This window comes from Pyrgilauda ruficollis, unplaced genomic scaffold (assembly GCF_017590135.1).
Source record: "Pyrgilauda ruficollis isolate IOZ18807 unplaced genomic scaffold, ASM1759013v1 scaffold46, whole genome shotgun sequence".
Taxonomy (NCBI): Eukaryota; Metazoa; Chordata; class Aves; order Passeriformes; family Passeridae; genus Pyrgilauda; species Pyrgilauda ruficollis.
This window is the reverse complement of record NW_024526155.1, coordinates 4,794,156-4,809,770: the sequence shown is the minus strand read 5'-3', so window position 1 is coordinate 4,809,770 and position 15,615 is coordinate 4,794,156. Positions and strand designations below refer to the sequence as shown.

At 43.2% G+C, this 15,615-nt stretch overlaps 1 protein-coding gene across 1 annotated transcript; it reads right to left on the bottom strand.

Moving 5' to 3' along the window:
• Positions 1-3,077: 3,077 nt before the first annotated feature.
• On the bottom strand, positions 3,078-14,476 carry LOC121359613 (protein-glutamine gamma-glutamyltransferase 6-like). Its single transcript, XM_041478680.1, has 12 exons — positions 14,284-14,476; positions 13,697-13,936; positions 13,061-13,179; positions 11,779-11,907; positions 10,396-10,573; positions 8,807-8,942; positions 8,323-8,426; positions 7,305-7,547; positions 6,518-6,844; positions 5,336-5,493; positions 3,534-3,667; positions 3,078-3,231 (listed from the first exon to the last, which is right to left on the bottom strand). The coding sequence occupies exons 1-12, from the start codon at positions 14,474-14,476 to the stop codon at positions 3,078-3,080; spliced, it is 2,115 nt and encodes a 704-aa protein (XP_041334614.1).
• Positions 14,477-15,615: the final 1,139 nt, after the last annotated feature.

The window sequence follows — 15,615 nt, the reverse complement described above, 5'->3', positions numbered from 1 at the left end:
CCGAAAAGAGACCTACTTATCATCCCTTTGTGTCTTTCTTGACACTAAAATTGGCTAAAAAAGCCCATGGGAAAGGTTAACACCCAAAAGAGACTTCTGCCTGTAGTACTCAAGTGTTTGTACTGGCATTCCATCTGGTGACAATGGCCCCCTGTCCCCAGGCTGTCCCTCCATCCAGGGCTGCCCCATCCCAGGTGCAGAATCCAGCACTTGCATTGTTAAACTTAGTTGGTTTTGTCACTCCTCCATCCACTGCATCCCTGACATGCTCCTAGAAATCTTGAGGAAAAGTAATCCATAAGATCCTTGAAAGTGTCCATCCTGCCTCGATATTACTTTATTATCTTATGGTGTGTAGGGATACTTGTTTTACAGGTCCAAACATAAATCCATATAAACTTTATTACCTTTAAAAATAGAAGCTTAAACTGTTTCCTGAGTGAGCATCTTTAATAACTGTATCTCTCTCTGACTATAGTGATCAAAAATTATACACACCCTTTTATTGTGTCTACATTTCCTGCTTTGATGTGGCATACCCGTGAATTAGATAGGAATTTTTATTTTGAGGGGAATTTCTTGTTGCTTTAGAGCAACCAGAAATGCTTACACTGTGCCTTTGGTTTTGTCTTTTACAGTGAACAGTGCCCTTCACATTCAGTACAGGAGAGGGACAGACCAAGAGGTAAAGCAGTGAGGCTTTGGTGGCAGAACAATGTGATTTGAGACCAGCAACTTTGCCTATTTCTGGCTGAATTTTTTTAAAAAAATTTGAATCTAGAAACTTAGAAGAACAGAATGATGGGGAGAAACATTCAGTACCCTGGAGGCTGATTTCAGTGTGTTTCAAGACCAATTCATGGTTATGAATGTGTCAAATCAGTGAGTGCTCATTGGATTTTTTTTTGGAGTGGTCAGACTGGAATGAAGGCTGGCTGGGTCAGCCTCTTGGGCATGCTCTTATTCAAACTGCATATTTATAAAGAAAAATACTGACAATTAGCCATTCTACTCCACCGACTCCCACTGACTTCTGACCAAGGGCTGTGTAAAGATTGTAGGTTTGACAAAAGCAATTTAAAACCTTCCTGGGGCACTTACATGTTTCTCTCTGTAATAATCATTAGCGTAATTGAACAGTTGTCTCACGTCTCATGCAGGAAGAATGTGTTTCTCCTGCATGGCACTGGCCAGATCTGCATTTTCACACTCAAACTGAGCTGGGTGTGGTTGCTGAGGGCAGATGAAAATGCTGACACTGTGAAAAGCCAGCGAGTGTTGCAAACCTGGAACCTGGCACAGGCTCTGCAGCGCTGGCTTCCCTTTGAACTGCAGCCTTCCTCTACAGGTAGCTAATTAGGATGAGGTCATTCCAAGCTCGTGTGACAAACACTGTCTGAAATAATTGCCTGGATTTTGTTTAAGAAGGAATACTGAGGGAATTTGAATGTTCTGGCTGTGCTGTGTGTTAAATGTAATGTCAGTCTGCATTCTTGCTAGATTTAATGAGATTTTCTGAAATACCATCACTACCTCTAGGCCTTTTCTGAGGCTGGTGGAGGATTGTATACCCTGACTCTCCAAGATCCTGCAAGACTTAATTGATAGGTGCAAAGCTACCTATTCCCCTCTCCTTTGCCTGGAGAAATCTGAATTCCTGTGTATGTGTGTGTGTCCTTTTCAACCTTCATTCCAGTCTCTCTGGGCTGACTAGTTTTACCAAGCTTCCACATCCACTCTAAGTATATGTGTGGGTGGAAAAATATTGTAATTAATGTAATAAAATAGGACTTTACATGTTTTGAAGATTTCGTTGGCTTTAAATCAAAGAAATATTTAAATGAGTCCTCAGTTTAATCTGTGCCACAGGGTCAGTTTGTGTGCTGGGACATTCTGGGGGAAGCTGGTCCTGCATTGCTGGACAGTACTGTCAGGAGGAAAAAGTCAAATTGTCTCTTAGGAGCATTCAGATCTTTGCTATATTAGCTTGTTAACTTTGCAAGGAGTGAATGGACACATTAGGGATTTAGATATGGGTGGCACAATGCCTCCCTCATGAATGATGATCTGCTTTAAGCAGCTTTGTGGGATGAGGATGAGTGACTGTTAATTGTGAATTTTCGTACGTCTTTCTGATGTCCTTCTTTTTCTACTTTTCTATTTTCTCATTTTTCCAGTCATAAGAAGAGAGTTCTGCTGTAGCACTGCCATATCTTATTGCTGTATTTTCCTTTTAGCAATAAGATTAAACGATAAATTTAATTCTAGAATTTAATTGTGTCATCTACTTGTATAGTACTTTGGCTAGTACTGAATAAAACATATTTAGTGGATATAAGCCTGGAGAAGTGAAGGTTTCAGGGACACCTTATAGTTCCTTACAGTGCCTAAAAGGGGCTTACAAGGAGGCTGGAGAGGGACTTTTCACAAGGATATAGGGAGACTGGACACGAGGGGGCTGGCCTTAAGCTGCAGGAGGGCAGAGGTTTAGATTGGATATTAGGAAGAAATTCTTCCCTGAGAGGTCCTGGCACAGGGTGCCCAGAGCAGCTGTGGCTGCCCCATCCCTGGAAGTGTCCAAGGCCAGGTTGGATGGGGCTCTGAGCAGCCTGGGAGAGTGGAAGGTGTCCCTGCCCATGGCAGGCAGCTGAAACAAGATGAGCTCTAAGACTCCTTCCAACTCAAACCATTTTATTATTCTGTGATAATTAAATTGCATTCCATGAAGCTTATAAAACCAGTGATTTTAAATGATGTTCCTTGGAAATCCAGCTGCTATTATTGCTACAGGCTCTAATGCTGCAAACCATCACACTTGATCCTCTCCTCCAAGTTTAATTATATAATGATTCCCACTAGTAATTGTATGTGTGAAGGCCCATAAAACAGGCTAGAGAATGGAAAGGTGACACTGTCTTTACAGTATAGTGTCTGGTACCTTTTTACTAGTTTCTGTTCATATTACATCACTTTATTTTGGCTGAGTAATCTGCATTTCTGTGCTTCCAGTCATAAGAATGCATGAACACTGCACCAGCCTCATAAACAGGCAAAACTGAACTGTTGTGCAGGTTATATCACTGAGCAGGAGCCACATGAATCATCACAAATCCCTTAATATCTGAAAAGTGGGTGCAAACCAAGTCCACCTGAAGCTGCCTGGTGCCACTCCTGTAGGGAATGATTTCAAATTCCACTGTTGAAGTCTCCATGGGGGCCATTCTTTCCACACTAAAAGAGAGAATGCATTTGTCAGTTAAAGCAGCTGAAAAATTCTTACTATATATTCTTCTGAGTACACAAATTTAAGACTGTATGCCACCTCTCCACTCCCTGAGCATTCCATAATTCAAATCTTGGCAAAAGCAGTGCAAAAACTCCATCTGCTGTATGGAGAGCACTGACATGGTGGCCTTTTGTTCAAGGCTGGTGCACATGAAAGCCATGAGGCTGACAGAATCATTTTAAACACCCCACTGGTACTGGATTCCCCAGCAAGGTGAACAAGGGACCAGCCTGAAGCGTTTCCGTACCGGATTCGGAGCTGCTCTTTGAGCAGGCCACTGCCTTCAGCTCTCAGGACACAGTCTGTCACCTCATCAGACAGGGGGTTGGTAAATGTCACCTCCACTCTGACAGGCTCGTGTACCACAGCTGCACCAAGGACCTACAGGGAGAAAACATTCTGCTCAGCCACAGCATCAGCCTCGCGTCTTCCTGGTGCTTTTCTCCTTTCATTCCCCTTGCAAACCACTTACCTTAGCATCACCTGGGCAGGAGGGAGCCAGGAATTAGTTCATGTGCATAGTTTTGGGCAACAGAGCTCAGCCTTGAATGAGCCATCCAGTGAGGCTAAGAATCAGCAAACTGCTGTAAAATCTCCCTTTTTTAACTAGGTCAGTGCATGGTTTAATGTATAACATGACACTCATCAGAGTGAGAACAGAATGAGAATATAAGTATTGGCATACGTAGTTAACTACTGGAGGCACCTTAAATTAGCTTTAACTAGGCTAAATGAAAGGTTTGGGATTGGAGAACATGGGAGGTGTGAGACAGAGGTGAATTGTGGTGTCTCAGGGAAAAGAATGCAAATTAGCAAATAGACATATTCATTACCTTATTTTGGCTGAGATAATGTGGAATTGGTATATCTGGTATATATTTGTAAATAATGTAATATTAGTTAACATCATTGAGCTCCATCAGCCCAATTGCATTTCTCTGTTACTGTCTCCATGTTCTTTGGGAAGTTTCAATCAACAGAAACATAAATGCTTCTTGACACTTAATCACTGAATTGAAGTAATTTAATCCAGCTGCCTGCCCTACATAAACTGGTTCTGTTATTTGTATGGCACAACACAGAGACTTTGTTACAAAGTCTCACTAGAACTTGGTGTTCAGAAATTGCCAGACCTGCAAAAACCACACTTTTTACTCCTGTGTGTGACCTTGCTTTTCTTGTATGCTACTGACAGAGTGGTTTGGGACAACTAATCTGGTTTGGAGGCCCTGAAGGACTCTGCACATTACCATATTCCCTCTATGTTATTTACAGTAAAATGAGCAGATAGCATTTGATCCCATGAGTTATGCAGCTTTTAAATCTGCTGTCCAAAACCAGTTCAGCTCGTTTATGAGGATGTGATGGGCCATGCAAAGCCAGGACGGTCCCTGGGCAAACAGTGCAAGATCTTTCCTGTAGGCTAAGAACTGCTTTTTATTCATTGTACAACATTGTCAAAAGTCAGTTAAAAGTGGAAAAAAGAGAAAGCCTCCAGTTCTAATTAATCATTTGGGAAGTGTTGCAGAAGGTGAATAGTGACACTTATCATGATACAGTTAAAGAACTTTCTTTGAATATTGGTGATAGAGAGACTCACAGTCCCAGGTGTTATCAGCTGGTCAGTGAAGGTGTCTTTGGTAAAAACCAGTCTTCCTAAATAATCTGGAAGATATTGATCAGACTTTTCTAACAGAAGGGGAGATCTAAATATGGATGAGATTTCTTTGTCTGTCTGTATTCTGCCTGTCCATCCTTAGGTAAAGTTACCTTGTACCTGTTGTAACACTGAGAGCTTTATCAGTGCCACATCAACAAGCACTGGCAAAAATATCCCAGCACAGCTATGCCATGGAAAATTTTTCCTTTTTTCAGTGTATTTAATTTCATTTGTATCATATGGCCTATTCCTACAGCAACAAGATCCAATCACCCTCAGGCATGATTTCACTTCCCATACTCCTTCCCATAAGAAATAGATGGAGTAGGAATTCCAGTTGCTGCTTCTCAGCACATCTCTCAAGGGTCACAGAGGGGACTAGCTTTTACCTTGATGGTGAGAAAAGGATCCTGGAGCACAATATCCTTCTCAACTAGAAGTGAGGCTCCCCGTTTGATCTGGCACACAGCAGTCACCAGGATCTTCCTGTCATCCATCAGAGAGTTTTTGTACTGGGAGTAGGAGATCTTGAAAGAAATCTCTTTCACTGTAATGGAAACGGAAACAAAATTTCCCTCTCCTCTTTTGTCTGAGTATCAGCTATCTGTAAGACACCTGTGTTTTAAGGAGTAGTACTCTTACCACCCTGGGGCTGCACATTTGTGAGTGTTGACACCAACAGACAGGAATGATGCTCATGGGTGACTTCTACTTACATTTACATAAAGCACTAAATGATCAGGTACAGCTTGGTACCTGGACAGATCCGAGGATGGAGGGATGGATGGATGGATGGATGGATGGATGGATGGATGGATGGATGGATGGATGTGGCAATGCCTGCTGGTGTTTTTTTCATTTATCTGAAGTGGGGTTTATTGCTCCTTCCTTGTAAACAGGGCAGAGGACAGAAGGTGGGTTTGTTGAAATGCCCTTGCAGGTGCAGCCATTCAGCATCTGCCTTGCACAATCAGAATTCTGTGCCAGTGAGGAAGGCAATGGAACTCAGTGTAGTGAGAAAAAGAATTCTGCTGGAACTGTGGAATGAGTTGTAACGTGTTATGTATTAACTTGGGAGGGCAGTTCTGTTCATCTGTGCTGCCTCTCATTTTTCAGCACTGTCCCTCTAACAGCAGGGCTGAGACCACCCTCTGCAGGTGGCACAGCTCTTCCTGCAGTTGGTGGTTTCTGTTGTGCTGATGTGAAAGTTGTAGACTTGTTTTTCCCCCTTTAATCTGTCTTTTTGCTTTGCTTAGGGGCAGCCAGCACCTCACTGATCTCCAGTGTCTCTTAGTTGTTCTCTCAGCAAAAAACGTCATCACGTAGCACCAAGAGTGGCTGTGCTGGGTCAGACAAAAGGTCACTCTGCTCAGCATCCTTTTCATCAGTGCCTGAAAGCAAATGCTTAAGACAGGGAAAATATGTGTCTTTCTCTTCCCCTGAATAGCCTTGACCTCCAACTGTTTGCAGGTCATACATTTCATGAGCCATTCTTTATTTTCATGTGATCTGACCACAACCCAAAACTATATCTTGTACAGTAATAAAAGCTGTAATAAAATCAAAATTACCTTCTTCAGCTCCAAGTTTAACAGACCTATGCAACTGCAAAATCTCTGCCTTGGGTTTTCTGGTGTAGAGAATGGCTGAAGCCTTCAGCTTAACCTTTATGGTCTTAAAATCTGAGACCAAGTTTTTGAGTGTCAGGGTAAGGAGGATGTCCTGGCCAACCACAGGAGATGCATCAAGGAGCAGCTTCCCCGAGATGCTGGGGGCTTGTTCAGGCTGTGTCCTTGAAAATCGTCCTCTGGGTCTTGGAATTTTGCTTCTTTTCCCAGGTCTTTTCACTCCAAGTAGCTTCAGTGCTTTCTTGTACACCTGCCTTTCTTTCAAGGATCCTGCATTGAAAGGTACCATGGTCAGAGATCTCGTGCATGTACAGGGTGCAGTGCAGTGAGCCATGGCTGATCTCAGACATTTAGGGAAGCTGACAAGGGCAAACACCCTCAAGAGGAGAAAGTGAGGTCTAACCCTAATGTGAATTTTGGCACAAAAGCAAATGAATGTACATGGCCATGAAGGCTGGAAAGTAAAACCTGCCCATCAGCTCCAGGTGGCTGTTCATGGGCACCCTTAGAAGCTGTGGGCAGTAGAAAGATAATTCTGGGAAATCTCAGTTCTGCATAAGGTGGGACAGTTGCCATCTCCTCCAGCAGGTAAGGAGCCCTAAGATTTTGAAAATTCACAATTGCTTGGCTCTAGAAGTAAAGAAATTTAGTCAGTACTCAGTCCAACAAAGGCCTTAATTCTTTTCACATCTGATCATCAGTGGCAAAACTATTGTACTAAAGAATTTACCTTCTGGATATTTGTAATTGGCAGTGACATCCACACGGGAGTTGGTGCCCACTGCTTTGGTGCTGATAAATTTTCCAATCTTCCTGGTATCAGAATAAATTCTCTCTTTTCTTTTCTTGCTATAGCGAATCCAAGTAACACAGTCAGCATTCACTGCTGCAAACACAAAGGGGCTGTCGTAATCCAGGTCCACATCCCCTTCCTTAATGGCTCTGGTGGAGGCAGGACCACACTGATAGATGCCTGTATGAGAGAGGGAGAAGTTGGACAACATAAATCCTCATGCTGACAGCAAGAGGGAGAGGCAGCCACTCCAAAACACATTTGGGAGAAGTAAAACAACATAAATCCTCATGCTGACAGCAAGAGGGAGAGGCAGCCACTCCAAAGACACATTTGGGTCAAGTACACTGTTTTCATGTGTGTATAATGTGGTAACTGCATGCCCAGAGATTCCACATGCACTTTGTATCCAAAGGTGGGGCTGCAGAGGAGGCTGGTAGGGAGAGCTAAATCTTCTGGTGAAGTGTGCTGTGAGAAATGTTCTCACCCAGCAGAGGCTGCAAAGCTGTCAGGTGAAAGGAGAGGAGTCAGAAGTACAGTCAGACTTAAGAGATGGGAATCAGCAATGCTGGGTGTGCATTGAGAAGAGCCAGGAAACTGAATTTGTTAAACCTGGTAGTGAGGAATGGGACTGTGTGATGTGAGGAGCTAAGGCAAGGCAGGGTGAGAGAAGTGAACTTAAGATATGCCAGCTTTTGTGGAGGCAGAGAATTGAAATTTAAAAAGAAAGAATTGTTATGCTGACCAGCAATCCAGAGGCTGACAGAAAAGCTCCTTACTGGAGACTGATGTGGGTATTGCTTTTCTTGTGCACCCAAATTAATGCTACATCTACAGGAAATATATAGAAAAGATTTGCCCTGAAATTTTTGTAATTTCAAATTTCAATTTTTTACTCCTGGTAATCTTTAGGAGTAACACTATCTACAGGTTTTTATATTTACAAGAGTGTTACCTTTGCTTTTTTCCTGGGGCGTTGCATCCAGAACTTGCCATCCATCATAAAAAGAGCCGAGGTCTCTTCTAACGAACCAGCTTTCATTCCAGACATGGAAATTCCTGCAAGGGAGGTAGAATGCAGAATATCAGATTTGTACAATGCAAGAAATAATCCTAATTGAGTGACTGAAAACTCTGTGGAGAGAGCAGCTGCTGTACTCCTTACATGAGTAGCTCTTCCCCTTTTTTGCCAGCTTTTTTTGTTATACCTCTGAGAAATGTTGGGATGTTATGAAAAAGAAATATTAAAAGGAAAATACTTCATTTCAGAGTCAATAATTCAATATTGGACATTCCTGAACAAAAAGCCAAAGGTCTGGTGTGGAGTTTTATATCACTGGGAGCATGAGGTCAGGGTGGTTTTTCAGGAGAACGATTCTAGATATTTTAATTAGTGGGGAATATAATGGAAGAGATATTAAAGAAATATGTATATTTACCACACACTGTCTTCACTCAAGTGCAAGTTGTTTCCAGACACATCAATGTACTTATCAATACTCAGATTTAGGTTCTTGTCATGGGCAGAGTTGAAGTTTGTAATAACACGAGTAGGTATTCCCAAGCATCTCAGTACTGCAATACAGAATACCATAAAACGTCTGTAAACCTATTTTGCAGACATATAGAAAGTTTTTTTTCTTGGTCACACAGTTTAGTGTATGTTTTCAGTGTTGAAACAAGCCCTCAGAAATTTCCCTCCAGTTATGATGCAAGTCACAGTCATTGTGCAAAATTGCTTAAAAGACACTTCCACTGACATGACATTCTTAGCTGTCATGTCCTTTTTAATAAGAGTTTGGTTCACCCATTTATTTTAATCTTTGATCCTTCATCCTCTTCTCTCTCCCATTTTCCCTCTGTTTGTTCCTTGTTTCTTTTTCCACTTATGGAGATACACCTCTCAATTTTCCTTTGTATTTTCCCCAAAGAGGTTCTTGTGTCTCAGAGCAGCTCTGACTGGACACTGCTAGGATGAAATGATTTTTATGACTTGCAGCTCTCTTTACAGGTCCTCAGAATTGTGACTTACTCTTGTGTCACCAGCAGGTAAGATACAGCAGTAGAAAACTGGCAGTGTGAGAAGATGGATTTAAAAGAGCACTGGTTTTCTTTGAATCCTAGCTTTGAAACAGGAAACCTTGCTCTTTTCATCAGCCCAGCCTGGAAAACCCGTTTGGTTTTTGTTTACTCACAAAGCTGGCATGCATTATTACAGCCTGTAAACTGAAGGATTAACCCTTCATGCACGGAGAGCAGAGGTTCCTCACCCTCCCTGTCAGAGCTGAAACAGCTGGAATAGAATTGTCACAGAAAGTTCAGCCTGCAGAACTCGTAGTATGTTGCAGTGTGATATCATGGCTTGCCTCAGTTACCCAGGTCCTTCCCCAGGTGTCAATCACCTCTCCTTTCCCCCACCCTTGACCCCTGCTGGGCACTGTCTATCAACCCAGAAATTCCAGAGGGCATTGAGTGATTGGCAGTTCACAGGATGCTCTCCACCCCCTGGGGGACCATTGGCCCATCCAGGTGTCCCTCTCACCTGAGACCCCCTCACCCTGTACCTGGATTGGTGGTCCTTGGTTCCCCTCCCTCCCCCTCTCCCCAGGTAGAAGGACAAGCAGACCGTGTGCTCAGGAGTTCTGGTGGAGTTGTTACTGCATTCAGAGGCCATGCAGCCCGAAATAAAAACTCTGGATTAAAAACTCTCCACCAGGACCCACTCCTTCCTTCACCATTGCCTTAAAAGGTTTCTCCAGCTCAGGGAGGCCTGAGGAGTGACCCTCTCCTACCAACAAGCCCCAGCCATAATCCCTGGAGCTCAGGACGTGCACAGACTTGTCCCCACGTGCCCAGCTGCGACCACTGGTAGCTCAATAGCGTCTCTGGGGAGAAAACACCACAGGTGCCGCGATTTGCTTCAGCAGCTGGACCAGACAAGCCGAGGCACGTCCCGTTCAGTGATATTGGTAAAACCCAATAGTCGTGAGCAGCCTGTGTGGTGTCACTTCCCTCTGTGCCGGTGTACCTGTGCAGGTGACTCCTGCAAAGACCCAGCACTGGCCGTAGCGGACGGGTCGGTAGCGGGCGCGGTACCACCTGCGCAGGATGCTCACGCTGCCGCTCCAGCGCAGGGGGTTTGTTCCTGAGCGGAACTTCCCGCTCCACTTCCCTTCCAGCACTCCCTTCTCGTCGTTGCTGTTAACCTGAAAGAGTCCTTCTCATGAGAGAATTAAAGTATTTGCAGGAAAAGAGAGAGGGAAATGGTTAGAAGTGACCCTGTGGGGGTAGCATTGTTCTTGTTGACTGGGTGGTGGGACAGAGTATTTGAATTTTAGATAAAATTTTGTCTGCGCAAAGGCCACCAGTGGACCAAACCCAGACCACACTGTAGAATCTGCTGATTCAAAACTGCCTTGTTTTCAATACAAGTGGTTCCAAATGTACTGACTGACACCTGCTTATGTTTTCTCTGTTTCATCCATTGATCTCACCTCCTTGTATGTCATTACTCTGCTAGACTGTGCATTCATGCTGCTTCATATTCTCAAGTGATTTATGGAAGCCTTGAGAAATCCATCTTTTCTCTGAATGTTCATTTGTTGCAAATATGCAAATAGTACTTACAGCTTGCCCAGACTTGTTAAATGTGGTTGCATATATTTGTACACATCCATTGTAGAGCCCTGTTTAAGTATCAAGTGTAGTGGAACAGGATGCAGCAAGTTATTTTTAATATTTTTCCTTAATTATTTGTAGTTATAGCAATTTTCTACATCTGAGTAGAGTTATTTACTTTATGTTGAAGCTGAGAATGCCTAAAGTGAGTGCTGTACAAAAGGCTGAAAAATATCAGTTATAAAGGAGGATTTTGCCAAGAGGTGTGGTGAGGCAGGTATTATTTATAAAATAGAAAACTTTCAGCTGCCTAGTTGTGCATTTATGTGTTTGTGAGGATGGGTGTGTGCTGAGGAGTTGTAACTATTGGTTGCAGGAAATGATAAAAACCTCACTGAACAAATATCCCTTACATAAAGAATGTTAAATTCAGACATTAAATGCAGCCAAAACAGCACTGGTTTTCCAAAATATTTTCCTGGTGTTTGAAAAACTTAGCAAGTGATTTCAGAATAGACAAATACTTTCCAAATTAGTGAAAAGATCTAATGGACTGAAAATCTGTCGGGAAAATACATGTGAGGTTTGATGTTCCTCAAAAGTTCTTGGAAACATTCCTTCAGTCGTGAGCAAACTTTTGGGAAGAAGAATAAATCTCCATTTTACCTGTTTTGTAGCTATTTTTTGCCTGGCTACACCTATAAAACATTGAGGAATTCACGCTGAATGGCGAGTGTGGGTTGGGGTTCTGTTGGTGGGTGCATTTCCAGCTGTAAGTGCTGGATCACGTTACCATGGCACTGATAACCCTGCTCACATAGACAGGGCTGCTCCTCTTGGACACATCCTCAGCTGGGTCCTCACGGTGGTTCAGGCTCCGGTCCAGAACAGCCAGAGAGATATCAAGGATGTCCTCTTCAAACTGCAATCAAAACCAGCAATATATTGAGGCTGATTTCATAAGCAAACCCAAGGACAAACTCCCCACCTAGTTTCTTTCTCTGAGCATGGGAGGAAGATTTGGGAATAGAGGAGTTTTCTGTACTGTTAGAGAAAATTGGGCCAAGAAAAAACCATTAAGCTGCCAAATCTCCACAGTATTTTAAAGATGTGTGAGCACAGCGTGGGGCCATGGCCACTGGCATTCACGGGGACATCATGTGGGCTGGTGGCACAGACAAAACCACTGTGGGTTGGGCTCAGCAGGGGTCACACCCTCCCACATCCTGCCCTGCCCCTTCAGACACCTGTCTTATGAAAGCTTTAATCTCGTGGGCTGCCTCCACCTCACATCAGGTGAGGTGATCTGAAAGAAACCCACAAAAATAGTTGTTGTGGATGAGGGTCACCAAGACACTGCTTGGGCCCAGAGAATGCCCCAGCACTTGGCTGGATGGATGTGGCCCGGCAAGGATGGCCCTTGGCCTCTGAGACAGAAAGGAACTCTGGCCTTGTTTCAGTGATCAGTGTAAAAGCAGCCGTGGGATCAGGAGGATCAATAGAAATGCTCTCTGCAAATGCTGGTGCAGGTGGAGGATGAAGTGGCCAGGGATGGTCCTGGCTGGCCTGGGCAGCTGCAGGATGGCTGCGTGGCTGGAGATGGGCTCTAGTTCTGACTGTGGTTGCAGTGGTTACACTTGCAGGGCCAAACTGATTTTCAAAAATTCTAACACATTTGGGATATCCTTTTAGGGTCTTCTGCCCCATTACTAAACAGATTGCATATTTACATGCACTGGCTTTGCAGTACCCAGTGGCTTTCTTTGCACTCTACAAGGGACAAAAAAAAACCCAAATACAGTTTTACCAATTTGTGCAGCAGGCAAAAGAAAACTTTTGCCTAAAATTATGCTTTGTTTCTTTTATTTCTGTATGAGCACATGCCACACAGGGGAAATGATCCTGATGCTGCTGTCTGTAGTGTAATGTAAATGAGATACATATTTGCAAGAAATTCTGAAGTGAGTAATATTGAACTCTTATACTATGAGAAAAAGATTTTTTTTTTTCTCCTCAAGAGCCTATTTACCCACTACTCTTACTTTGAAAGTTCTGGAAGAGGTGGTGCTGTTTACCTGTCCATAGTTCCAAGCTTCTTCTTGAATATCTTTCTCCAGTCCCTGAAATATGATTCCACTGTCATTCAGGACATACTCCTGCCGCTCCTTCTCATCAGCCATGTAGACATCATCATCTACAAGCAGAACGAGACATGATGGCTGGAAGGAAATTGTTTTGCTCTGATAACTGAAAATCTCAAACAGAGATTCTAGGGATCAGATGAGACTGCCCATGCATTCAGGCTTAGGGCTCTCTGCTACACCTCTGTAACCATTTAGAGAGTGAGTAAAATAAGCATGAAATTCCTTTCAGGGGAACTGACTGTGTTCCTGCGCCGTCAGTAAGCACAGTGTGTGTCTTACTGGTACATGTTACTTGTTTTACAGCTGAATGCAAGAATCAGAGTTAAAATCAGGGGGAAAAAGTTCTAGAATAAATATTTGGAATATTTACTGCCTTTGATTTCTTATCCTGCAAGCAAGAGTCTGAGTCTTTGATGCCTTGCAACACTGCAGAAGGGACAAAAACTTGATCCTTGATGTTAAGCAAAAACCCAAGTTTCTGTAGCTGTGACTGTCAGGTACAGGCTTTACTGTGACACCCAGGTTTCCTGGCTGAGACAAAGAGCCATTTGGAGATTCAGAGCATACCTGGACACCAGGGATTGAAGAGTAGCACAAACTGGCCCAGGACTTTGGAGGAGACCTTGTTCCCAGCAAGGACCTGGAGCTCGAGTTTGTAGCGCCCGATGACGGCGTCGGCTGGGCTGAGGATGGTGAAGTTCAGGCAGCGAGGCTCACTGGGCTCTTGGGTTGCGCTCCAGCCACTGGCACCCTCCTCAGAAAGGCTAAATATGGCCTTGGTCTGCTGGCCTTCTGCTGGAGATGGTCCTGCCAGAGGGAATGATGAACTGGGGATGGTGCTTTGTGGGAGCTAGAGGTGAATTATGTTATGAAGATAAGATGCAGAGTTGCAGGGATGTCCTTAGGAGCAGAGATACAGCCTTGGCTTGGAAATGAGGATGGCTCCTGCCTTCCTTTTAATTATTAACTGTCTCTTGCCTTAAGGTGTAGGTCAAACTTTAAAATGGGAGCTCCTGAGCCTAAAAGGGCAAGGAATCCTGAGTGGAACAGGGCAAACCTTAATGTTTCAAGAATGGGCTGTGTACACCTGTAAGGCACAACTATTCTGGAGCTGGAATAACCTGGATATGAGATGTCTGCCATGGGGATATTACCTGTGCTTGCAACAAAGGTGAAGTTGTCCCAAGATTGTGCTGTTGTTTTGAGGTTCAGAGAGATGTTGAAGGGCTGCCCTCTCCTCAAGATGGGTTCTGTGCTGCTGTAATCAGAGGTGTGGTGTGCAGCTTTATTTAGTTTGGATTGCCAGTTGACTTTTCCTATTTTTAGGGCTAGAAAGACACAAGACATGTTAATTAAAAATATTTTCCTTCTGACTTGAACACCTTTTCATTGTGTCTAATATACTAATTTTATTTCTATATAGCTGGCATTATGTGCTATAGAAACAAAGAAAAATCCATTGTTATTAAAAATTTAAGAAAGGCCAGGAAGTCAGACAAACAGCTAAAAGATGAACCCTTTTCTGTAGGATTCTTTCAGAAAGAGAAAAAACATTCAAAAATTCAAAATTCAGAGAATTCATCTTTGATTTAAACAAAAAAAATCAAAATTTTTGTGTTTAGATAAGACTTTGTTAAAGTCTGAAGAGACTGTTCAATTCCTCATGTTCCTGCCCTTTTTCTGTGGTGATATCTGGTTCCCATAATGTTTTACAGATTTACAGAAAGATGTATTAAAACTCTCATCAGGAAATGCAAGGCTGGTTCTGGAAACACTGCCTGACAGATGATGGCTAGGAGGTTGGTATCTTCAGTGTGGAACTTGCTTGTTATCTTCTCACGTATCTTGTATCTAAATTAATTTACAGTCTTGTAGCTTGAAGCTGGGTGTTATTTCACACTCTGTTGGAAAAAGATTACAAGCAGAGGAGTGGCATATCTCGAGGCAGTGCTATGGGTTGCTCTATTTTATCATGATAGGTTGCCCAATGTTGAAAATGGGGCACTGAAGCTCAGATTACAAAAGCTTCAAGCCTTCTCTTTCTTTGATAAATTAAAAAATTCCCACAACAACAAACAAGAACAAAGCAGAAAAATGCAGATTTCCCTATGAAAACAGGTGTTTGGAAAGTGCCCTTTCCCAGTATGATATTCCAGAGGAGTTTCAGGTGAAGAAAACCTCCTGCACTGACTAGAGTTTGTTACCCTGTGCAGAATAATGCTGCTGTAAGCAACATTTCCATCATTTCACTGAACCAAGAAAGGGGCTCGTGTCTAAGAGAATCTATAGGGTTCTACTATAATAATAGAGAGGGTGAGATTTCAGTTTTCTGCTGCATTTCCAGCACGGAGTTATATTCTGTGAAGGCTTGATAACGGCGTAATTGTACCAATTTTTCTGCTTTTTGGAAGAAATGTGCATTTCCGAGTCATACTTCAGGCAGTAAAGGCCTGGAGCAAGTGACTTCCCTGTAGTCTGTGTCCATA